Consider the following 25,636-nt stretch of genomic DNA (forward strand, 5'->3'; position numbering starts at 1 on the left):
TACGTTATAGAAATACGCACCTAATCAATCACTAAACACCGAGCACAATATTATCTTGATACTTTGCTTATTTGATTTAGTGACATGGAGAACCTGTATTGTTAGCTAGCCATTTCAACGCTAGGCTGACTTGCTCTGGTTCTTACTGTTTATTCATTGTGCTGATGGCTTCGTTTCTTGACATAGGTCATGGTGTCACTTTGGTCTGGGCCATAAACTTTGTTACTCTTGGTGTAGAAGAGGATGCTGCGAATAGGAGACGATGGCTGTTGCCGGTTGTTCAGCTCACAATGTACAATGTGTTTAGTCGAACAGTTGGGGGTGTCCGACTGTCATCGAAACTGCCGTTAAACATCCAATAACAGCAAACAGTCATCCAACAGATTTGGTCCAGCACCGATCTTTTGACAGCGCTCAAAACATGCTCCAAACGTCATTAATACATTTATTATGAGATATTCTTGATTTTTATAATTTACAATACTGATTAGGGCAATAGTCTGGAAACTCATATTTGTCTCCGTACTCAACATTCTTTTTCCCGTACAAATCCAGAAATGGAAAACCCTCAAATTAAATTCCATACTTTTCCAAAACGCGTTTTAAAATTCCCTTTGATAAACACAGGTGCATCAGGAAATTTACTTAGCATAGCCTGGGCATTCTGGGCTGCTAACTCAGCTGTCTCGTTGATATTTAGGCCTACTCCTGGCAGGATATAAACACTACAGATAACAATTCTAGGGCAGATGAAAAGTCCTTGTCGTCACACCACTGATTGTTAATGAAAACACTCCTTACCGGAGTTGCATGTTTGGTTCCCTCTAATGATGGTAAAGCTGTCCAGGCTGACCTCTTCATGTGTGTGCAGACATCTCGAAAAGATTTGTACGTTCGGCATCTAGCGTGTAGTCTGCAGCTTCAACCCCAAACAAACACAGCTGAAGCAGCTAATCGGGTGCCTTGATAATTACAGATTCAGGGGCACCCCTGCACTAGAGCATCATCATATCTTATTTATAACACACAAAAATGCTTTAAGCTCTCATAACTGATATAAAAAGCACATGTCAGAGTCAAGTTTCATTGAATAAACTTTATTATAGCATTTATTAGAAGAAGCTGTCACTCATCCACGTGTTGTGTTCTGGCTTCACCACACAAGATGTTACAGTCAGTAAGTCCAGATGCCTCAACAAATAATACACATCTGGGACACAGAGAATGTCCATGGTATGTAATAATGCCAATATCAAACATCATATAGAGACGAAGCCCATCAAGGGTGTATTTTACAATAGAAATACAGGAAACATCCCAAGAGTATTGATACATAGGGAATAAAAAAAACTACTCTGTGCCACATGAGCTCAGGGGCTTTCCGTGCTTTGATCTTGATTTAAATCATTATGAGGGGAAGGACTATGACAGAAACAAAATAAAAGGGATATAAAAATAAAAACGACTCAATGCCTCATGCTTATGAACGACTGCTGGTAAACTGTGAACAGAGTTAATAAGTGAATTGGTTTCCATCAAAGACATGTTTATAATCTCAACAGGAAGAGTAAGGGGAAGATCCAGTCAAATCTGAGCACACTGAAGACGACGTCCAGAGACACAACAAACACACTTCACAAGAGTTACACTGGCATTACACGGTGAGCGTGTCGTTTATCTACCAGCCGCTGTTATCCCAGGTCTCTTCAGCAGATTTGGAGGGATTCTTCGTGCTCTTGTCCCAGTCGTTGTCCCAGCTCTCCCAGCCGTCTGCACTACTGTTCTTCTGCCCAGAGGCGCTGCTGAGAGCCGAGTTACTGCCGAAAGTCTCCCAGAAATCCTGCTTACAACCACTGCCGTCCTGACTACTGCAGGAATCTTTGCTCTGATAACCTTCCTGATATGCAGAACTAAGACAACAAAACAAAACATGTCATTCGGAAAGCTTTGTACAGGACAGGAGGAGGTTAAAACATGAGAACCGGCAAGCTGCTACATGCAAAAATGAATTCTGATGAAAGGTTGTCGTGTTTTCTGTACAGCGGCTCTAATGAATGATGCTCAACAGGAGCAAAGCAGAATATGAATGCGTGTATTCACCCATCATCTTGTTTTCCACTGAAGAATGATGTCACGTCATTCCAGCCCTTCGCACCGGCACCCTGAACCTGATCCAAAAAATACACACAGCCACTTTACTTGCTGCGCGCATTAGCATTAACATAACACCAGCAGCGTGTGTTACTGTAACTGATTACATGATGAAATATCACTTCTGCATCTTGACTTTACTCACCACCGTAATCACAGCGGCAGCACAAACAAAAAGAAACAGAAAACAGTGAAGCCAATTCATGTGTTGAAGTGTGAGAGTTCTGAAAGCGTCTGCTGTGAGTCAATCTTATCATCACAGACGCTTTGAGAACCACACACAGACTCGTACCTTTGTGGCCAGACCTGTGATGTTGACGGCCATTTCATCAAATAACTTTCCTTCCTTCACCTGAATGTGATGAGTCACAGTATCAGTAACGGCAGAATCATGGATTGTTACGTTCAGAGACAAACAAACACCAGATGAATCAGTTAATGATGGCATCATATTGATGGACGTTTTACTCTTAGCAAGACATCAGATGCTGTTTGAATGAAAGATTTTTTAGAGTAAAGTAATATGAGTCCTGTCACACAGCAGCTCAGGTTTCCTTCCATTTTTAATCGGCAGATATCATTGCTCTTTTGAACCTCATCATTTACTCGCCCTCATGTCCTCTTAAATGTGCATCAATTCAGTTCTTCAGTCGAACACAAATATACTTTTCTACTAACATCAGTCATTGTGATCACTGGACTCGTTATTGATGGATGTTTGTGCTTATTTGCAGCTTCAAGATGTTGATCCCCATATGTCATGAATGTGAGAAATTATGTGAGAGAATTCTCATTTTTAGGTAAACTGTCCCTTTTGAAAGTTCACACTCTCAGCTCTCTGCTTTCTTAAGAGTGTATCACAAGGGTGAACAACACTTTAAATATGTAGTTGCACCCTTTTTCAAGGGACCAAAAGTAATCTGACAATATGCAGTATATAACACTGTGCTCTGGAAAACTGTGTAATACATTGGTGGGAATGACTGACGGCTTATGTAGAAGCTGCACACCAACACACACCTCGTCCTTTGTGCGACGAAAGTGACAAGACACACACTGGGTCACACAATATCTACAAAGCGCTATATAAATAAAGCTGACTTGACTTGACATTAGTGATCCAAGAGCAGCACCTTGGGCTCAACCTTGTGCAGATGATGAACACAGACGAACCACGCTTTCTGCACCCATATCACAAGTGGGACCTTTCTGTGACAACATCTATGATAGAGACCATTGACGATCCAGTTTGCCAGACACCGCCCACATTTCGTTGCATTTTATTCACCACGGCTCAAGATAAGATTTCTGCCGTTCTTCAAGCGAAGGTCGTAATAGAGCCCGTCCTGCGGCTTCTACAGCCTGAACTTTACTGTCCCCATTTCAGATCTGTACACCCTGAACAAGACCCTGATCAGGGTGCCATTCAGGAAGTTGATACAGAAGCAAATGCTGACATGCATGCAGTATTAGGATTGGTCAGCAGCCACAGACCTTTCAGGTATCGATCGTGCCAAGGTTCGGGTTTGCCTTTTGAGGGGAACGCATACCAGTGCATGATTCTTCCATTTCGATCTTCTTGTGTTTTTACAAAAACGGCTGTCCTAGCTCCCCTCAGGTAGCAGGGTGCACACATTATCAACTGTAGCAACAACTGGCAGATCCAAGGAGAACCAAGCTACACTACCACCTTCAAGGCATTCTTCTCTCCACAGGCACTTTATCCTGATTTCTTAATTTATGTACTAGAAGCATTCATTAGCGAGCCACCCAACAACTGCTCAGCCAAATTCTAGAAAATCTAAGACTTGCAAGATCTGTTGTGTGGGAACAGTGACCTGGTGCTCTGGCACCTAGACCGTTTGAGACATCGGATCACCTGGGAAAAGAGCAAGCTCTCCCTCGTGCAGTCGCCATGACGACGTACCTTACCAATGAACGCACACAAGCTGGTGCTGGCCAGTCTGAAAAATTTCAGACAGCAGCTAGAAGTCCGTCTGAAGCTTTTCAGAGGCTCCTTGGGCACATGGGATCCTCTGCGGTGGTTATTCCCCTCTGCACATGAGGCCACATCAGCACTGGCTGTAGTTCCGAGGAGAGTATGACACAGCGACACACGGCATATTATCATGCCAGAGGGCCAAAACACTCTCTGCCCCTGTCTAGACCTGACTTTCCTTAGGGTGGGTGTAATTGTTACGCCTCAACTGGACTGGGCCCTCCTGGAGAAAGTAAGATGATTCCCAGCGTTTCTTAAGGATCAGGGTGATATCTTGTAAGCTCTTTAAGAAAAAAGCCACCACCTGAGCTACCTGGGTTAAGAGCCCACTCCACCCTAGTAGGACCAGAGAGACTTGAGATCTTGCTCCATACACTGGAAGGTTATGATTATGCATGGTGTTGCCTTCTCTGCTCAACTTCAAGATGCCGCTCTGCGCCAATAATACCAATGTTTTTACATGTATTTCAGGATCAGTAAAAAAATGATGGGATGAGGCAGATTTTGTACAACTTTCATGCGTCCCTGCATTCTCTCAGTCTATCATCACATAGCTGTTGAGTGACTAAGTTAATCCTAAAACTGGTTTCTGTTGAAATATATGGATTGACACAACAGAGTGATCTCCTAATGTTTTCTGCGTCTGTATATGATGTATAAAGCAGAGCTAATTATATCTGTGAGATATGTGGACAAATTTCAGGGTCACATTTGATCTTTACCTTCTCCTGTGTGGGTTTGAGAACAGATTCATTTATTGTTTGACCCAATTCTGCAGCCTGAGAGAGACAGAGAGAGAGAGAGCTTGATTATCAACATCATGAAAACATAACCCTGATGAAAACATGACGACAACAACAAACACGGCAAGCTCTTACTCTTGACATAAGGCATAAAACGCAAAAACCATACTCGGGACTCTACACTGCAACCATTTCAGTCGCATTTGCATAACGGACATTTGTTGGATGCAGGATTAACGTTACTGTGTGGACGTAACGTAAAACAATTTTTTAAATAAGGAGCACAAGTGCTACTAAAGAGTTAGTGTAGAGCCCTGATACTTAAAAAAAGTAGATAGCTTACAGCAAAAATGACTCCATTACAAGTTACTAGTCACAATTTCCAAAACGACTTGAACAGAAGTATCTGATTTGAACAGTACTTGAGTTTTTACTCATACTGAATGTAGGCTCAAAGAAGCACTAGTCCTCAACACTTAAGACGACATGTCAGTGACAAACAAGACACAGTTGATTAAAACAATGACATTTACTTTATGAAATCATAAAAAAACTCAAAATTGAGACAAATCAAGGTCAACACCTTTACCTATTAGAAACACCCAAGTCTCAGTTAAGTCTAAGTTAACCAATATCCTTTAAAAGGTCTATTCAGTATAACGGATAAATAAAATAATGTTCAGTAAAAGTAAAAAGTAAAAAAGCCTTTTTGCACCGGACACTCTGGTTTTGGCCTCATCTCACAAATAAACCGCCAGCGATTAACAACTACCTGATAATGCACTCGCATTCACATAAAGAAGCAAAAATGCACAAGATATACACTGAACAAAAAATAAACGCAACACTTTGTTTTTTGCCCCCATGATGAGTTGAATTTAAAGATCTAAGACTTTCTATGTACACAAAATGCCTATTTCTCTCAAATATTGTTCACAAATCTGTCTGAATCTGTGTTAGTGAGCACTTTTTCTTTGCCAAGATAATCCATCCACCTCACAGGTATGGCATATCAAGATGCTGATCAGACAGCATGATTATTGCACAGGTGTGCCTTAGGCTGGCCACAATAAAAGGCTGTTTTATCACACAGCACAATGACACAGATGTCGCAAGTTTTGAGGGAGTGTGCATTTTGCTTGCTGACTGCAGGAATGTCCACCAGAGCTGTTGCCTGTGAATTGAATGTTGATTTCTCAACCATAAGCCGTCTCCAAAGGCGTTTCAGAGTTTTTGTCAGAACATCCTACCAGCCTCACAACCGCACACCAGCCCAGGACCTCCACATCCAGTATATTCACCTCCAAGATCGTCTGAAAACAAGCACCCAGACAACAATCGGTTTGCATATCCAATATATTTCTGCAAAAACCGTCTCATGGAAGCTCAGTTGCATGCTCGTAGTCCTCATTGGGGTCTCGACCTGACTGCAGTTCGTCATCGTAACCGACTTGAGTGGGTAAATGCTCACATTCAATGACGTCTGGCACTTTGGAGAGGTGTTCTCTTCACTGTACAGGGCAGATGGCAGACAACATGTATGGCGTGATGTGGGTGAGCAGCTTTCTGATGTCAACTTTGTGAATCGAGTGACACATGTATGGACAGGCATATGTTATGAACAACGAACACAGGTGCATTTTATGGATGGCATTTAAATGCCCAGATATACCGTGACGAGGCCCATTGTTGTTCCATTCATCCACAACCATCTCCTCATGTTGCAGCATGATAATGCACGGCCCCATGTTGCAAGGATCTGTACACAATTCCTGGAAGCTGAAAACATCCAAGTTCTTGCATGGCCAGTATACTCACCGGACATGTCTACCATTGAGCAGTTTTGGGCTGCTCTGGATCGGCGTATACGACAGTGTGTTCCAGTTCCTGCCAATATCCAGCAACTTCGCACAGCCATAGACGAGGAGTTGACCATCATTTCACAGGCCCAGTCAACCTGATCAACTCTATTCGAAGGAGATGTGTTGCACTGCGTGAAGCAAATGGTGGTCACACCCGACACAGTAAAACTGCACATTTTAGAGTGGCCTTTTTTGGGTAAGACCGTCAGTGAGAGAGGACCAGGCCTGGATTTTATGCTGTGGTGTGTTTATTTACGTTTGATTTAATTTATTAAAAGTTAGTTTATGTTCGCCGGTTCCCGTCTCCTTCCTTCCTATTTTGATCTTGTGTTACGCATAAGTATCTGCAATCCCCTGGGATCAACCCACAACCTTGCGTTGTTAACGCAATGCTCTTACCACTGAGCTACAGGAAAGCTATTTGAGAGAAATAGGTCTTTTGTGTACATAGAAAGTCTTGGATCTTTGAGTTCAGCTCAAGAAAAATGGGGGCAAAAACCCAAGTGTTGTGTTTATAATTATGTTCAGTGTAGTAGCTTCAATGCCCTGTAAATGAAAAAATATTGCTTCTTTTGTAGCAGAAATACACTCTTGCAGATAAAGATAGGTGCCATGCAAAATATAATGTGTAACTCCATGAGTCATTACAAATGTAGTGGATTAAAGAGCACATATACTCATTCAAAAATGTAGTCAAGTAGAGAGTTAAAGTCGCTAATATCTTTAATACGGAGTAAAACTAAAAAGAAGCAAAAAAGATCAGACGTACAGTCCAATACTTTACACCACTGCCTAAAAGCCACTAAAGGCTTTTGACACATAAGACACACAGTGGACAGAAATGATGAGTAACTAGTAAAGAGCCCATAATGAAATGAGTTAGCACAATGAACACACACACACGAGAGAGAGAAATCAAGCGTGCAGGAGTATTACCGGCTCAGGGGGAGGCTTATAACCACGTAACTATCATCCGCAGCAGTGAGAGGAGAGTAAAGCAGCACATATAACACACACACACTTCACCCATCAGCACTATGCAGTGTACATTCTACAGCTCATCTCCATTCATGTTAAACATCACACATACCTTCAGAGTGGCTTGGCTGGCCAGTTTTGTGGTCTGTTTGAGGAGAGAAGGACAAAAGTGAGTTTTTCGTTTATAAAAAAGCTCTTGGACCTCATCAAAACTATCTAAATTTGATCTCATGGGTGTTGAGCAACATGAGGGCAAGTCATTTATGACAGAATTGTCATGTTTTGGTGAAATGTAAAGACATTCAATGGAGGCTCATGAATTTACTTACACTGTCTTTTGCAACAGATGCAAATTTACTGGCTCCAACAGTGAAACTGCTCCAACCCTTCACGACAAAAAACGGAGTAAATAAAACACAGAGACAGTGTATATCCACAGGGGATCATGACACGAATATTCTCCTCTACATTTACATTTAGTCATTTAGCAGACGCTTTTATCCAAAGCGACTTACAGATGAGGAAACATTAGAAGCAATTATAACAACATAGGCCACAAAATACATAAGTGCATCAAAACTAGTCCATTAAAGCCTAGCACAGTATACAAAGCTAAAAATAGTGAGGTTAGTAAGGTTTTTTTTTATTCTAATGAAGGAAAGGGAAGAGAATTAGGAAAAATCAATCAGCGACGTGTTGACGGAAGAGATGCGTTTTTAGGCGTTTTTTAAAGATGGCAACAGAGTCTGCTGATCTTGTAGCAGCTGGTAGATGATTCCACCAATGTGGAACAGATCCAGAGAAGGTACGGGAGAGTGACTTTTTTCCTTTTTGGGATGGTACCACTAGTCGTTGTTCCTTTGGAGACCGCAGTGATCTGGCAGGAACATAGATCTGCATTAGCGAGTGGAGATACGATGGTGCAGATCCGGTGTTGGTCTTGTAGGTCAGGAGCATAGCTTTGAACTTTATGCGGGCGGCGACAGGGAGCCAGTGTAACCTGATGAAGAGCGGAGTTACATGCGCTCTCTTCGGTTCATTGAAGACCACTCTTGCCGCCGCATTCTGGATCATCTGGAGAGGTTTGATTGTGCAAGCAGGAAGTCCAGCTAGACATTGCAATAATCCAGTTTGGACAAGACAAGAGCCTGGACAAGGACTTGCGTAGAGTGCTCCGATAGGAAAGGTCTAATTTTTCTAATGTTGTAGAGGATGAATCTACAGGACCGGGTGGTGCTGGCAACATTTCTTGTCCTCTCAACCATGCACAAGAAATACTGTTATTTAATTGTCCTATTCCCAGAAGCCTATTTATCAGACAGTCTAAACAACACAAAACAAAAAAATAAAGAGATGAAAAAGAAAAGCCAACTGGCAAAAACATAATGGCTGTGATCATTACCGAGTAGATTGAGGACATGGTGTTATTAATGAAATCCTCATCTTTCTTGGGTGGGTCTGGAGTGTTACCGAATCCTACGTATCGATTCTCCTGCGGCCCACAACCTCCAGCACTGAAATCACACACACAAAGCCCTTCACATCGAGTCCTGTGTCTTTCACCAGGTTTTGGATCAAGTGAATCTTTCACTGCACGATGGAGTCAAGACAAAGACAGATGAACTCACTTTTGATAAGAGTTGACATCATCTGTTAGCCAGTCCTCAAAGGCTTTATCAGAGGAGCGAGCATTATTCGGACCCACCGCGCCGCTGGACCTGCAACAACACAAACACACTTCACTCATAATGGAGACACATCACTACATCCACTGGCGGTGTCTTCTGTACCGGTGGGCGGAGCTCAGGCCTGTCTTTGCTTGAGGGGGGGTCCAATCACGAGCAGGTGAATTCTCTATAGACCATTCATTTCCTTCAGCGAGAGTCGCCACCTTCAACACAAACAGAACAACCAACCCATTGATTTATATGTAGGTGTGTTCGTCTACATGTGGCTCTGCATAGGCCGATCGGCTGATCGGTTCATGCTGGTTAGAAATGTTGTTTGACTTGAACCGGCACAGTCGCCACGTCACTGTGAAATATGTCTTTAGCACCAGAGCATTTGGAGAGCGTCTGCACACCGTATTAAACAGCACATGACCTATTCTATATAAATAGTTTCAAGGTGCTAGTTTTTAATGATAATGTTTGTTTATTGGATTACCTAATCCACTTAATTTGCGTCCCTTTTTCATCTCCTCCCTCGACTGCAAATCTCGACCATCTCTGATTTGCCGGATGAAGTCAAAGACATATAGTCGAAATCATCCGACTCATTCATCTGCCTTTAACGTCATTATTCATGATTGGTGTTTATGCGCTCACCTTGTCTCTGAAAAGAGCGGCAGCTTTGCTGTTGTATTTTTCCTGTAAACTCCAACTGGGATCATAGTCGTCTTGCAGCTCGAGAAACATACGATACTTTCTGTTTCCTCCAGCTTTCATCTTCTCCAGCTCAATTTCCTTCCACTTGTCCATTGAAACCGACCGTACAAAGCTATAGAGAACATGAATAAACCATGAGAAAGACTTCACAATCAGCACTGTTCTATCATATACTACAGCTGACAGTGTTCTTGAATAACTGCGTGTTATGATTATATGGAGCATAGGCGATATAATGTTCTGTTCATATGAAACCTGTGGTTCTTGTATTCACTTTGAATGTTTGCGTAATACAAAAGAGCATAAGAGAAATGCTACTAAAGATTTCAGATTGTATTCTGTTCACTGTTCCAACAGTCTAGGGCCCTATGAAATGGGTTTTATTTTATCCCAAATTCTGTTAACTTAAATTGCTGACTGTCTGGTAAATAAAATAGACCTACATTTGACATGCTTCCCAAAAATTTACTATAATTTGCAAGAGCTAGCAGGGCCTGAATTTTAAAGTGATTTTTTCTAGTTTCACTCCAACATAGTTGTTTTCATGTCATGTTTAAATAGCAAAGGCATTTCCGCCCATTGGCGTGCTGGTCTGAAAACAAGGTTTTCTTTTAACAATCTCAGCACATGGTATAAAGCACAGGGCACAAGTGCACTAAAGGCATGTCGGAATCCACTTTTGCTAGTTTAAGGACAGGAAAATGTAAAACATTATTGTGTAAATCTGACTTACTTGTCCTGTAACTGAACACACCCATATGAATAAAAATACTTTTTCTCCCTTACGAAAAATAACCATGATAAAATGACAAAACGTCAAATCAATGAAATACAATACTTTATTAAGAAAAATATTTATATAATAACTCTGTGGGAATAGGCTATAATAGGCACAGTGGGCAAGCAGCACATACCCTTCGTGGTCCGTCCATTGGCTACTTGGCTGCGATTTTCAACTACAACTCTCGGAGTTCCCAAATTGCGCACTCGGCTGCGGTAAATTACACTTAAGAAACAGATACATCACTAAAATTGACAACTGTTTATTGATTCACGTGTTTGTGTGCTTGGACAATGGATGGGCAAGCAGCATGTTTATAGCACGTGTTTGTACTCTTTTTTACCCTCTTACAGATGCGTGACCATTTATAGCCGTCACAAATAACAGATATACACGTTATTGCATAGTTTTTTTGATGATTTTGAATGTGTAAAATGTTGACCAGTTCGGACTATACAACAGTAACCTAATCAAGTATTACAGGAGCAGGATGTTTATATACAGAATACAGAATGCATTTGCCTCACAGAAAGTGTTTTTTAAAGCATACTTCAATGTTATTTTTATCAATAATAATAATTGCAATTACAATATCACAGGGAATAATATAACCAATAATGATTGCCATAATTGTGCAGTCCTCGTATTTGTTTAATTAGCTAATAGAACAAGATGTTTCTAGTAGGAGGCTCTTGATAGTAACAGTCGGTGTAAGGTATCTCATTGGAGTCATCAGGTGGGCACCCAATGTTTCGTTGATTGAAACCCACAACGTCTCCAGAAGGCTCAACAGTGTATCCAGCATCCCAGGTACAGCCCCCCCTCCATGCCATACCCTCTATATCCCTGATAGGCCCTTCTCCCTGAATCTGTCTCTACCTTGCTGCCCAGATGGGATCCTTACACTTGATCCAGAGCAAGTTACGGCTTTTTTCAGCAGCACTTGACTTGGACTTGATGACTTGTTGGAGAGAGCGACCCTACACCCAATTTATCTCAGCAACTGGTGGTAGATGTTGCAAAAAATCCACTGCATCTACAGGGAAGATGCTGGTCTTCCAGCTGTTCTGGGATGCTTCAGCTGCCATGCCGGAATTTTTGCAAGAACGCAAAACGGCGCTGGAAATAACCTGAGCTGACGATGTAATACTCCTACCACTTCTACTCCGCGTGTTTCTCTGCACAGAACCCAGGCTTCAAGAATATTTTTTTTCGGTCAAAATGAGTGTACCCCACCAAGCTACTGTTATATGCATGACCCACGTCCGGTTGGTCGAGGTGGTGGTGTTGCAACAATCTTTAGAGACTTTCTTACTGTAACTCATAGAACAGAGCATTTACATTTAAATAATTTGAAGTGCTTGCGTGGAACATAATTGTTCCAAACAAAAGTAAAAAAACCTTGCTTTCTCTTACATTGGCTACGGTGTATAGACCCCCTGGTCCCTATACTGATTTTCTGAAAGAGTTTGAGGACTTCTTATCGGACCTATTGGTTAACGTTGATAAAATACCAATTGTTGGAGATTTTACTATTCACCTAGATAGCAGTAAAGATGCATTAGCAGCAGCAGAATCATCCATAGACTCACTCATCGATTTAATCATACACTAAACATAAGTCATCGTGGACTTCAGGAAGGCGAAAGGAGGCACACACGACCCCATCCACATTAATGGGATGGCTGTTGAACGTGTTTCCAGTTTTAAGTTCCTGGGGACTCACATTTCGGAGGACCTGTCCTGGACCACCAACACCTCATGCCTGGTCAAGAAGGCTCACCAGCGTCTCTTCTTTCTGAGGAAACTGAAGAAGAACCAACTGTCTTCAACTATCCTGGTGAACTTCTATCGCTGCACGATAGAGAGCATCCTGACCAACTGTGTCACAGTCTGGTACGGGAACTGTTCTGTTGCTGAGCACAAGGCACTGCAGCGGGTGGTGAAAACAGCCCAGCGCATCACAGGGACTACACTTTCTCCCATTGAGGACATCCAGAAGAAACGCTGTTTGCGTCGAGCTTGCAGCATTCTCAAGGACTCCTCTCACCCCGGTCATAGACTGTTTACTCTCCTGCCTTCCGGTAGGCGCTTCCGGTGCCTCCGGACAAGAACCAGCAGACTAAGAAACAGCTTTTTTCCCAGAGCTGTTTCATTATTGAACTCTGCCCCCCACTGATTCCACTACCTCTCTTACCTTTAACTTCAATCCTGCTATAACACTGTTTACATTGCACTACAGGGCTGCATGCATGACTGAACTGTACACACCAGTACTTCATGTATCTGCTCTACCGGACTGTTTACACACACACAGCATCATTTGCACTCTATACTGCTCACTTGAACACCAGGAATATTTAACTGAATGCTCATTTGCACTAATGGACCACTTCCATAACTTCACTAACTTATCTACTGCACTGTAATTCTATTAACTGCATCAACTCATCTATTGCACTGTAACTTCAATAACTGCATTAACTAATCTACTGCTCTGTAACCTATAAACTGCATTAACTCATCTTCTGGACTGCAACCTATTAACTGCATTAACTCATATACTGCACCGTAACTTTAATAACTGCATTAACTTCAACAACTGAATTAACTCACCTATTGCACTGCAACTTTAATAGCCAATGTCAATAATTTATGCATACCTAAGTCACTTGCACTATTTTAGTCTAAATAATTATCTGTTCATAGCCACCTGTACATTAATGTTCATAGTATATAGCCATCTGTATATATTGTTCATAGTATATACCTACTGTCATATTTTCATAGAACATTCCTACTGCAAAATATTTTTATAGTCCATGCCCACTGTATTATATTCTCATATTGTATTCTGTATTTATTCTAACTGTATATCCTGCACTTGCTAACTGCACTTCTGGTTAGACCTAAACTACATTTCGTTACACTGTACTTGTATATGTGTAATGACAATAAAGTTGAATCTAATCTAATCTAATCTAATCTAAAAGTTAAGTCCTAAACTGAAAGAGAAATGGAGAAAATGGAAGTAATCATTTTATTGATTACTTTGATACTTTTATTGATTGATAACACATATTATTTTATTGACTTTAATTAATTTGAGCATGTGCTTGTTCGAATCACCCCTGGACTCGGCAAGAATTCAGTATTCCTGCAAGTTTATTTTACAATGTTACAAGCCAAATCGTGCGAAGCAAGCTGTGGAACTTGTGTTTCCCGACCTAGGAAGTTTTTCACCTTTTTAAGCAGAAACAAAATCGCACCGGACAAAATTATTCAACAGTTAAAATTCGGAAAAGAAGACGCGTTTGTCAGAGACTGCAAAAATAAGTCTCTCAAAAACTCTGCTTCCTACAATTATTTTGGCGAAAGTACAATCTCTCCGGAGAAAAAATGATGAGCTTCAAGCTATGGTGAAGTTCCAGCATGACTACAGGAAGTTTCCTTGATGGCGCTTACCGAGACATTTTCCAAGGGGGAATCGGATTCGGGCCTACGAATGGATGGCTTTGGAGTACCTGTTTGCATGGACCAGGATGTGAGGGAAACCGGTAAAGTGCAAGGAGGTGGAGTATGTCTGTATATTAGAGAACTGGTGCAAATCAGTGTCTGTTAAGGAGACGTGTGCACGAAAGATCTTGAGTTGCTGACTGTGGCACTAAGACCTCAATATTTGCCTCGCGAGTTACCTCAGCTGTTTTTCACGGTTGTTTACATTCACCCCTGAGCAAACAAAGACAATGCGGCAAGGTAGATGTGGTGCATGAATTGCAAACCGTTTCTCCTAATTGACCCAGTCTTATTCTGTGAGATTTTAATTTGGAGAAATCATTGGGACACTTCAACTAGTATGTAACTTGCCCAACACGTAAGGATACAATTTTGGAATTGTGTTATGGATCAATTAAAGGAGCCTTACAAATCATTTGGAAAACCACCTTTGGGAACAAAAGAGTATTACGCTACACAGCAGTAATACACAACACAGAATTACTTCTCCTTCATAACTCCTTCCTGGTGGAACATTCTTCCCAATGTCAACCACATCTCTCACAACCTTCAAAAAACTACTTAAAACACACCTCTTCGGCGAATACTTGACAGACAAATGTAAAAACTTACACTAACCCTTTTCTCTCAACAGGTAGTGTTCTAGCTTTTGTTGAAACTAGAATCTTTGTATTAGCACCTATTGTATTATTGCTCTTTGTATGACATATCGCTTATTGCTCCCCAAACTCTTTGTAAGTCACTTTGGATAAAAGCGTCTGCTAAATGTAAATGTATTACTTTTAAGATTTAAGATTTATAAGACTGTTTTGAAACGGGGTTATCCATGTTCAAGCATAAGGGTGTCCATCAGTGCACGTGGCACCAGGACACCCTAGGCCGCAGGTCGATGATCGACTTTGTGGTCGTTTCATCTGACCTGCGACCATATGTTTTGGACACTCGGGTTAAGAGAGGGGCGGAGCTGTCAACTGATTACCACCTGGTGGTGAGTTGGATCCAATGGCGAGAGAGGAAGCTGGACAGACTCGGCAGACCCAAACGTACTGTAAGGGTCTGCTGGGAACCCATGGCCGAGTCTCCTGTCAGAGAGATCATTAACTCCCACCTCCGGCAGAGCTTCAACCAGATCCCGAGGGAAGCTGGAGACATTGAGTCCGAGTGGACCATGTTCTCCACCTCAATTGTCGAAGCGGCCACTCGGAGCTGTGGCCGTAAGGTCTCCTGTGCCTGTCGAGGCGGGAATCCCCGAACCCGGTGGTTGACACCGGAAGTAAGGGAAACCGTCAAGCTGAAGAAGGAGTCCTATCGGGCCTGGTTGGCTTGTGGGACTCCTGAGGCACCTGACGGGTGCCGGCAGGCCAAGCGGACTGCTGCCCGGGTGGTTGTGGAGGCAAAAACTCGGGCCTGGGAGGAGTTTGGTGAGGCCATGGAGAAGGACTATCGACTGGCCTCGAAGAGAGAAACAAGATCCAAGATCCCGGATACAGGTGGCCGAAATGAGCTTCCTCCGCAGGGTGGCTGGGCGATCCCTTAGAGATAGGGTGAGAAGCTCGGTCACCCGGGAGGAGCTCGGAGTAGAGCCGCTGCTCCTCCACATCGAGAGGGGTCAATTGAGGTGGCTTGGGCATGTTAGGTGGCTTGTGGCTGTTCCGGATGCCTACCGGACGCCTTCCCCGGAAGGTATTCCAGGCCCGTCCGACCGGGAGGAGACCTAGGACACGCTGGTGGGACTATGTCTCCCGGCTGGCCTGGGAACGCCTCGGTGTCCCCCCGGAAGAGCTAGATGAAGTGTCTAGGGTGAGGGATGTCTGGGCATCTCTGCTCAGACTGCTGCCCCCGCGACCCGGATAAGCGGAAGAAAATGGATGTTTTGAAACGCGAAAAGGCACAGGTAATTAAGACGAAGGACTTGTTTACAAGGGTGTATGGAATGTACAGATTGGACTGTTTTTATGGACTATGGTTTGGACATTGATTTGTAGTTATGTGAAGTTTTGTGAGTATATGTTTATACCTGTGAAATCGTTTAAGAAATTCCCAAACAGTAAACCATGGGTCACAAAATCACTAAAGATTCTTCTGTGAAAAAGTAATAGGGCCTGTAACGAGGGAGATACAGTGGAGTATTTTATGCTAAAAAATTATTAAGTGGGAAATTAAGAGGGCGAAATCAGCTTACAAGGAAGATCTTGAGGTAAAATTGAAAACAGGAAATCTAGGTTCTGCTTGGGAGGGGATGTATTCAATAATACAATAACAGAATTAGTTTAAATGGATTCAGTTTAAACACAGTTCTGTCACTGGATTTTAATAACTTTTATCTAAGATTCGATGCTCATGATTTTAAAGAGGGAATCGATGGGTTGAAAGATGAATGTAAAAGAAAATGGGGGGGATAATGTGATTGATTTGATATCAGTTTCTAAACAGTGTAAAATCAGGAGGGCACCTGTGCCTGATAAAATAGGGGGTAGATTACTAAAGGAATGTGCCGTGCAGTTAGGTCCAATATGTTATGAAATGTTTGCTTTGTCTCTCCAACAACAAAAAGTACCTGCACTGTGGAAGCAGTCTACAGTGATTCTAGTGCCAAAAAAGATGAATGTACAGGAATTGGATGATTTTAGACCTGTGGCGCTTACATCCCGGGTCATTAAATGCTTTGAAAAATTAGTTAAGAAAGTAATTATGCAAAGGACACAGAGTTCTCTAGACTCCCTACAATTGGCTTATAGGTCTAAGCGAGGGGTAGAGTACTCTTTACAGTGCAGTAGCGACTCTTTTACATTTAGTTCTACAGCATTTGGATAAGCCGAAAATTTGTTAAATGACTTATTATTGATTTTTCATCCGCTTTCAATACTATTCATTAATGATTTCGGGTTGGATTTTAGTCTGGTAGGATGGATTTTAGATTTCCTTTAGAGAAAACAGAGAGTTAAAGTGAATGAATGCTTTTCTGAATGGCTGGGGTCATCTACTGGGTCTCCTCAAGGATGTGTCCTTCCGCCTTTATTATTGATCTTGTACACAAATGACTGTAAGAGTAGTTATAGATATAGGCATATTATAAAATTTGCTGATGATTTGGTTATCGTTAGTTTAATGAGTGAGGAAGACTCTATACATTGTCCTGTGGTTGATGATTTTATTATGTGGTTTCAGAATGATTTCTTAAAACTAAATGTTTCTAAAACTAAGGAGAGGATTATTGATTTTAAACTTAGGAAGAAATCTATTCATAATAAGCAAATGAGCATAAATGGAGTAGGTATTGAGAGTGTTGAACAGTAAAAGTACTTGGGTACTGTTTTGGATAATAAATTGTCCTTTTCTCCCAATACCGAGGCTTTGTGTAAGAGGGGGCAGCAAAGATTGTATTGTTAGGTAAAAACATTGATGTGCATGTTCTACAGATCCTATTTTGAGTCACTATTATCTTTTTCACTGTTGTGCTGGTTTAATTCTCTAAATGTGAAAAACAAGGACTGTCTTGAGAGGATTGTTAACCAGGGAAGTAAAATAACGGGGAGTAAGCAGATGACTATAGCCCAGTTATATCATAAACATGTTCTGGGTAAAGCCCAGAGCATTTTGTTAGACGATTCCCACCCAATGTATCATGAGTTTAACCTTCTCCCTTCCGGCATTCGTTGTAGAACCCTGATTAGTAAAACAAATTCGATTTAGACATTCTTTTATCCCCTCAGTTGTAAAATTTTAACATTTAAGGTAAGGGATAATGGATAATTGTTTTTCGTATTGTGTTTATGTTGTTTATGTTAATACTTTCAACCAAATTGGAAATGAATAAAGAACTAGACTTGATTATATCTCACAGGGCCAATATAACCAATATAGATATTATACCTCAAAGCGACGATGTCACCGATCACTATCTTATAACACGTACACTGCACACTGGACAAATCAGCCGTTTAACTCGTTATCGACAGGGTAGAACAATCACCTCCACTACTAAAGATAGTTTCACAAAGAGCTTGCCAGATCTGACTCCTTTAATAACCATACCAATAAATAAAGAATCGCTCGATGACATAAACCAGCAAATTGGGCACTATTTTCTCTAATACATAAGAAGCTGTTGCTCCTATGAAGTAGGGCTGTGCAATTATTCGCAATCGCAAAAAAATTGTGATTTGAGCACATGCGATTTCTAAATCGTGCAAAGCTGCGATTTTATTAATTAATTTATAACTCAGAATTCTAAAAAGGTGTTGTGCGCATGTTTAAGATGTTAACCAATCATAGCTCACTCTGCGAACTGCGCAAAATACGAAAAAAGCTTCAAGAACAGAATAGAAGGGACAAGAACAGAATAGGCGAACGGGAGGAATCGATATAAAAAATGGATGCAGGTCAGAATAAAAATTATTTGCTGTCAAAAAGAAATTCAACATCAGTCGTATGGGAGTATTTTGGATTTAGGAGAGAAGATGTGTCAGAGAGCAAGGTAATCTGCAAGACCTGTGAAATGATTATTGCAACGTAACAGGGCAATACAACAAACCTGTTCCAACACTTAAAACAGCGGCATAAAAAACTATATGATCAATGCATGTCAACAAAGTCTGTCGAACCTAACAAAAGCACACACCAAAGCCAGGCTGAACAAGTATCCATCGTTGAAGCATTTGTGTAACGCCTTATGAGAAAGGATCAAAACGCCACAAAGAAATTACCGAAGCGATCACCTATCACATTTGCAAAGACATGATGCCTGCGTACATCGTCAGTAAAGACGGTTTCCCAAGATTAATAAAAAACACTCGACAAAAGAAACCAGCTGCCCTCGCGCACTCATTTCACACGAGTTGTTATTCCTGAAATGTATGAGAAATGTAAGGCAGGCGTTGAATGCGAACTTAAGCAGGTCAAATACTACGGCACGATCACAGATATGTGGTCCAGCAGAAGGATGGAGCCGCATATGACCTTAACGGTGCATTATATTAATGACAACTTTGAAATGAAGAGTCGATGCTTGCAAACAGCATACTTTCCAGAAGATCACACTGGAGAAAATATGTCTCCAGGTTTAAAAGATGCTTTAGCATCATGGGGACTTGCTGAAGAGCAACAAGTGTCTATCACCACAGACAATGGATCTAATATAGTGGAGGCTGTCACGTTGAACAACTTACTAATTTTACTAGTGTAGTATTTTACCATATGGTTCATTAAATAATGTTAACATTGACAGTTTGATTTAAACAATGTATTATTAAATGCTAAAATTATTATGAACTAACATAATAAATTCTGTATTAGTATTGTTAATTGTTAGTTCATTCTAGCTAATGCATTTACTAATTGTTAACAAAATGCACTTTTTATTGTATAGTGTTATACTTGAGTTTTTTATTTAAATGCATGAAATACTTACAATTCAACACGTTTTCATCATGTTTTTTTTCCTTTTTTTAGAAAATGCAATCAAGGATGAACATTGCATTTCCAGAGCTAACGGCTTGTGCAAAAAGATTGTGGGACATTTTTCCCACAGTTGGAAGAAGAAGATGTTAGCCGAAGCCCAGGAAGAACTTCAGCTTCCCCACCATGCCCTCATAACATCATGCCCGACAAGATGGGGGTCAATGCAACAAATGATAGACAGCAACAGAGGGCATTGTCTCAGGTCCTTTCAGCTGACCGTAAAACAAGACACCTAGCACCACAATGGCAAGACACAGATGTTCTAGAATCTGTAAGTAAGGCTTTGAGTTCACTTCAGGAGTTCACGGATGCCCTTTCCGGTGAAAACTATATCAGTGTTTCCTATGTGAAACCTGTACTTCATCTGTTGAACACAAAGATTCTTGCAGTGGATGATGGAGATACTGACCTGACCAAGACTATAAAATCAAAGATTCTTAACAACATCAACAAACATTATGGGGAAGAAACTACCCAAGAGCTTCTGGATATAGCAACATTTTTGGATCCAAGATTCAAAACCAGCTACACTGATGAGAATAAACTTCAATACATTAAGGCCAGGGTCATGTCTGATATGGAAGTGAGTTCACACCAGGCGAGTAAATTTATGTAAACTGGATGAAACTGTCATCTCTTAATATCAAAACTCTTGTATATGGATTTTTCATCTTCTCTTCCTGTTCTGTATGTCAAAGGATACATCTGAATCTTCGAGTTGCACAAGCAAAGAGAATCCTGACATCAATCTACCTCTACCAGGCAAAAAAGCAAGGAAGTCCTTAGGAAGCTTCTTCAAAACGACATCAGCCATGCAGGCAGCTCTGCAACTTGAAAAAGCCATAGCATCTGAGCTAAACAGCTACCTGCTTTCTCCATCCATTGACCGTGAGGAAGATCCTCCGAAATGGTGCCATCAGATACATTTTCCAAGAATGAGCAGGGTTGCAAAAAAGTATCTTTGTGTTCCGGCCACCAGCTCACCTTCAGAGAGAGTGTTTAGTACTGGGGGTAATGTGGTGTGACATGTCACCGTTCATGCTTAAAACCATAAAGAATTCCCGCAAAAAACCTTTAAGAAAGCAATCTATTTTTTGGTTCTGTTAGTTTGTTTATTGCTATGACAGAAGTTTAGGTTAGTTCATCTTAATTGATTTTATGTTGTCTGATTTATGACCTAATTTATTAGTTTTGTTTATCAAGCAGTTAATACTGTACAGTATGTTATTTCATTGTGAAATGTGTGCAGTGAAATACAATTTTAAAGTTTATTTTTGGAATTTAGGTAAGTTAACCAGAATTAATTTTATGTTGTCTGTTTTAAAGACATTTATTTAAAGTTGTATTACTGTCAATGCTATGTTATTCCATTGTGGAATGTTTTGTTATGCACTTCTGGTGCACTGAGTACATTTAGAATGTTACATGCTTGAAAAAGTAAAACAATTACCAAAATCGCAAATAAAATCGCAATTGCAAAATTCCTTATAAAAATCGCAATGTGATTATTTCGTCCATATTGCACAGCCCTACTATGAAGTCAAAAAAGATTAATGAGAAATATAGAGCACCATGGAACAATAGCTCCACCCGCGCCCTTAAAAGAGAAACACGTAAACTGGAACGCAAATGGAAACAAAACCAATTAGAGGTCTTTAAAATGGCGTGGAAAGAAAGTACAAACTGTTATTAAAGGGCACTAAAAGCAGCAAAGGCTGAGCACCTCCGTAACCTCATAGAAACCAACAAAAACAATCCAAGGTTTTTATTTAGCACAGTCGCTAAATTAACAAATAAACAGACATCACCTGACCTGGGTATTCCGCCGCACCTCGGTAGCAATGAATTCATGAAAACATACGAGACAAATGGTCTGTCCCATGAAGTAGTACCAACTATCACCCCAAAAGAAAGGCTACAGTGTTTGTCACCTATAAAACAGGAAGATTTAATTAAACTTATTGCAACATCTAAACCTACAACTTGCTTATTAGACCCCATACCAACTAAATTATTATACTTATAGTTACGACCTACATTTATAACATTATCATCTCGTCAATTAATCTAGGCCATGTCCCAGGACCCTTTAAAATGGCCGTCATTAAGCCTCTAATCAAGAAACCAAACTTAGATCCAAATGAACTAGGAAACTATAGACCGATTTCAAATCTCCCATACCTGTCTAAAATACTAGAAAAGTAGTGTGGACTCAGTTGTGCTCTTTCTTACTAAATAACGACATACACGAAAAATTTCAGTCAGGCTTTAGATCGCATCATAGCACTGAAACTGCGCTCGTTAAAATTACAAACGACCTGCTTATAGCATCAGATAAAGGTAACATCTCACTCCTGGTCCTGCTTGACCTTAGTGCTGCGTTCGATACCGTAGACCATAACATACTTCTAGATCGCTTACACAATTATACCTGTATTGAGGGACAGGCACTACAGTGGTTTAGATCTTACTTGTCAGACAGACATCAATATGTCCATTTAAATGGAGAATCATCAAATCTAACTCAAGTAAATTATGGATTACCTCAGGGATCGGTTCTGGGACCCGTGCTGTTCTCCATATACATGCTGCCCCTCGGAAACATTATTAAAAAACATGGAATTAGCTTCCATTGCTATGCAGATGATACTCAGCTATATATCTCATCAAGACCAGATGATTCCTCCCAGCTATCCAAATTGGCAGAGTGCATTGAAGATATACAACATTGGATGACCTGTAATTTCCTTCTTTTAAATTCTAATAAAACAGAAATATAACTCATTGGACCAAAGATTATAAACTGCAAGTTGAAGGATGTACTGTTACTCCAACTAATACTGTAAAAGATCTAGACGTTATATTAGACAGCAACCTGTCATGTCAGGCAAATATTTTCAGTTGCCGAACATTCGGTGCATCCCTCTGTGTCAGTAACCAAACAGATCTCATCCCCCATAGATCTGTTTAACTAAATTTATTTTTCCACAAATAGATATTTTTCCTAATTTAAAATGATCAAGTCTATGGAGAGGATGCATTATAGAACGACTTAGGCAAAATGTAACTGTAGCACTTGCTTTTTATAATACATAGAATTATAGTGCCAACAACATCCAGAACTTTAAACAGAAAATATTAAATAATCACAATAACGACCAGAAACTGGAACTTTTATAAAAATATGAGGTCACTACATCATAATTGCAATATAATCGTCTTGCAGACATGATTATTTCTTACCTGAGGTGGACGCCGAGGCCTCTGTGTTTGCCCGAACACTCCAGACAGATCCAGATACCATACGTCACACTCACCCATTGCGGGTTAAACGCACCACACTCAAAACACACCTGTAACCAACAAATCACATAAACAAACATGCCATCAGCTATGAAAACACACCAGAAACAAACACTCTCCCTTAATGCATCTGCAAGCACCCAGTGTAAACCCCTGACAATCTGGACCCAGGTTTAGTGACTAGTAATTTACTTCCTTCTTTAAAAATATACCTGTACATATAAAGACACAAGCAGCACATACACACATTAACAGGCTGAGAGAGGTGATAGATATATAATGAACAAGAAGAGTAGATCTTGAGCCCAACTGTACGGGTCACGCTTCACTGATGTTTCCCGCTGACACTGCGGACCCGCACAGTTCAGGACGTCATTGACAAGTTTACACACACACAATGCAAGCACATTACTACGATGACAGGTTGCTTTCACTTTTGATCGATTTGGCGCGTTTAAATGAACGGACCCTGATGTTTGTGAGAGTGACTGAAAAAGCTTTTGGTGGTTGTAGCTAAAAACAGACATCCCACTAAACTTATGTGATAAGACATGAATATAATGTTATGCTTAAGTCTTAATGTTAAGTCTTTGATTATTTACTTGAAAATTGTCTTTACACTGTTAAACGTGTTGTCTTCTCATGCTTAACATGGTCAACTTGTCAGAAAACGAGTTGGACATATGACTATGCTATAATGTATTTATGTATTGTTTTAATATGAATTCTCTCGGACCATTAATTGAATACCCCTGACCTAAACAGTGGTTGCTTTTGACAACGACACGGCACAACTTGTGTTTGAATTCTGAGCAAAGAAGATGAAGTGATTTCCCATTTGCAGCGTTACTCAAAGCTAGTCGGCATAACTAGGTTCTGTTTAAGAAAATGGTATTGAATCTGTACATGGATTCCAGTACTCGGTGATACCAATACCAGAATTAGATCGGTGACATTTCTGATACTATTATCGGTATCGGATATGAATGTTCATTTTGGTAAATTTCCTAACCGAGAACCGCCCCTCGTTATTTGAACATTAACCGTTAACTGATAAGATTTTAATACTAAATTGGAATGAACTAAAAATACATGATGAAGGCGTCCTCCGGAGGTCACAGTTGTCAGCTGCATACACTTCGTCTTCGAAATGAGACACAGCTGTAGTGGATGAGGTCTGTGACCAGATAAAAATCAAAATATTTATTTCACAGATTTATTTTAACATGCAAAAAGCAGCATAACGAATAGATCGACAACAGCACCTGCATTCACATATGAAAACATGTTCACGGACCTGCTGCGTCTTGGAAAACTTGGCAAAGTTTGTTTCCATAAAAACAGCAGGCCGACCTCAATCTAAAGCTTGGTTAGTTTTTATTTAATAAAGTAACATGTTTACGTGATGACAGTCTGGAGCCTGTTGACAATTAGACCCGCGGCAGAAAACACCCTTTCTGATGGCACGGATGTCCCGGGAATGCAGCGATAACTTTCTTTTGCTTTCCACCAGCCAGGATTTATATCCAAAGAGGGCATAAATGTGTCTTAGCTAAACAGATATAAATCCAATCTGCTACACCCGCGCAAATTGAATTGAAATCTGAATCTAGAATATAAGAAACTTTGAGAAATCTTTATGATCTTCTCATTTGCAAAACCCTCAAAGTCCATCATTTTTCATCAGGGTCTAGTCTGCGACATGTTCACATTTACTTTAAGCAAAACCTGATATTGCAGAGCGGGCAGACAGTGGTATGTGTGGAGATCATTCACTTAACATCTCAATCTCATGTTTGACAGAGGGGGCTTTAAGAGGGATATATGACATAACAGTGTTAGATATAACTTAGGCTATAATGGATTGACTCACATTGTTTTCATCTTCTGTGCGCACCTCCTTCAGCACACGTTTTGTTCTGGGACTGGCCATTTGCTGTGAAACACAAATATCTCAACATATTAAAACACGTACACACACACACACACACACACACATATACAGTTAGAATAGACAGTATTTGTCTATTGAGAGTCTGTCAATCACAACATCACATGAGTGGATGAATCCCGTCTGGTCCTGTGTATGAACGTGATCCGATGTGACGTGAAGTCTCTTACCTCGCGCGCGGACGTGTGTTGATCAGTTCACGTTCTATTACTGATGAAGATGACGATTAGAATGAGGATGATCTCTGACGTGACACACACAGACTGATGACGTAATAAAGAAGAGTCAAAGCGCGTGTCTGATGTGTAAGTGACTCAACGGTAATTGATCAGAGTCGTTTACTTTTCATTTCTTTGTCAATAATGTAATGTTACTGCTGAGCGTTGATCTCTGCTGCGCTGGCACACAGCGGCATTCTGGGACATCCGCACTACGTCACTGCCGTCAGCGTCAGCTCTACGTCACGAGTCAAGGCGGACACACTCCCGCAGCAGTGAATGTATGG

At 40.8% G+C, this 25,636-nt stretch overlaps 1 protein-coding gene across 5 annotated transcripts; it reads right to left on the reverse strand.

Annotated features, from left to right (window-relative positions):
* Nucleotides 1-1,077: 1,077 nt before the first annotated feature.
* Nucleotides 1,078-25,589, reverse strand: arfgap1 (ADP-ribosylation factor GTPase activating protein 1). 5 transcript variants are annotated; one of them, XM_079483182.1, is made up of 14 exons: nt 25,474-25,583; nt 25,302-25,394; nt 25,054-25,116; nt 23,121-23,230; nt 10,061-10,232; nt 9,524-9,624; nt 9,362-9,451; nt 9,136-9,247; nt 8,063-8,119; nt 7,846-7,878; nt 4,873-4,929; nt 2,444-2,503; nt 2,101-2,168; nt 1,078-1,910 (listed from the first exon to the last, which is right to left on the reverse strand). In XM_079483182.1, the coding sequence occupies exons 3-14, from the start codon at nt 25,111-25,113 to the stop codon at nt 1,679-1,681; spliced, it is 1,152 nt and encodes a 383-aa protein (XP_079339308.1). In that variant the 5' UTR covers nt 25,114-25,116; nt 25,302-25,394; nt 25,474-25,583; the 3' UTR covers nt 1,078-1,678. The 5 variants fall into 5 exon arrangements, with proteins under 5 accessions (XP_079339308.1, XP_079339307.1, XP_079339311.1 ...); XM_079483181.1 differs by having other exon boundaries at nt 25,302-25,589; XM_079483184.1 differs by lacking the exon at nt 2,444-2,503 and having other exon boundaries at nt 1,084-1,910; nt 25,474-25,577.
* Between the last annotated feature and the right edge of the window lie 47 nt (nt 25,590-25,636).

This window comes from Barbatula barbatula, assembly GCF_947034865.1.
Source record: "Barbatula barbatula genome assembly, chromosome: 20".
In the NCBI taxonomy this organism is placed as follows: domain Eukaryota; kingdom Metazoa; phylum Chordata; class Actinopteri; order Cypriniformes; family Nemacheilidae; genus Barbatula; species Barbatula barbatula.

What these genes read in the sequence shown, in the direction of transcription:
- arfgap1 (XM_079483181.1), bottom strand. Translation starts at nt 25,113, where the DNA reads ATGGCCAGTCCCAGAACAAAACGTGTGCTGAAGGAGGTGCGCACAGAA. An exon ending in CCGCTCTTTTCAGAGACAAG is followed by an intron (nt 9,625 to 10,060) that starts GTGAGCGCATAA and finishes TTTGTGTTGAAG; the next exon opens with GTGGCGACTCTCGCTGAAGG. An exon ending in CCATGTCCTCAATCTACTCG is followed by an intron (nt 8,120 to 9,135) that starts GTAATGATCACA and finishes TTTGTCGTGAAG; the next exon opens with GGTTGGAGCAGTTTCACTGT.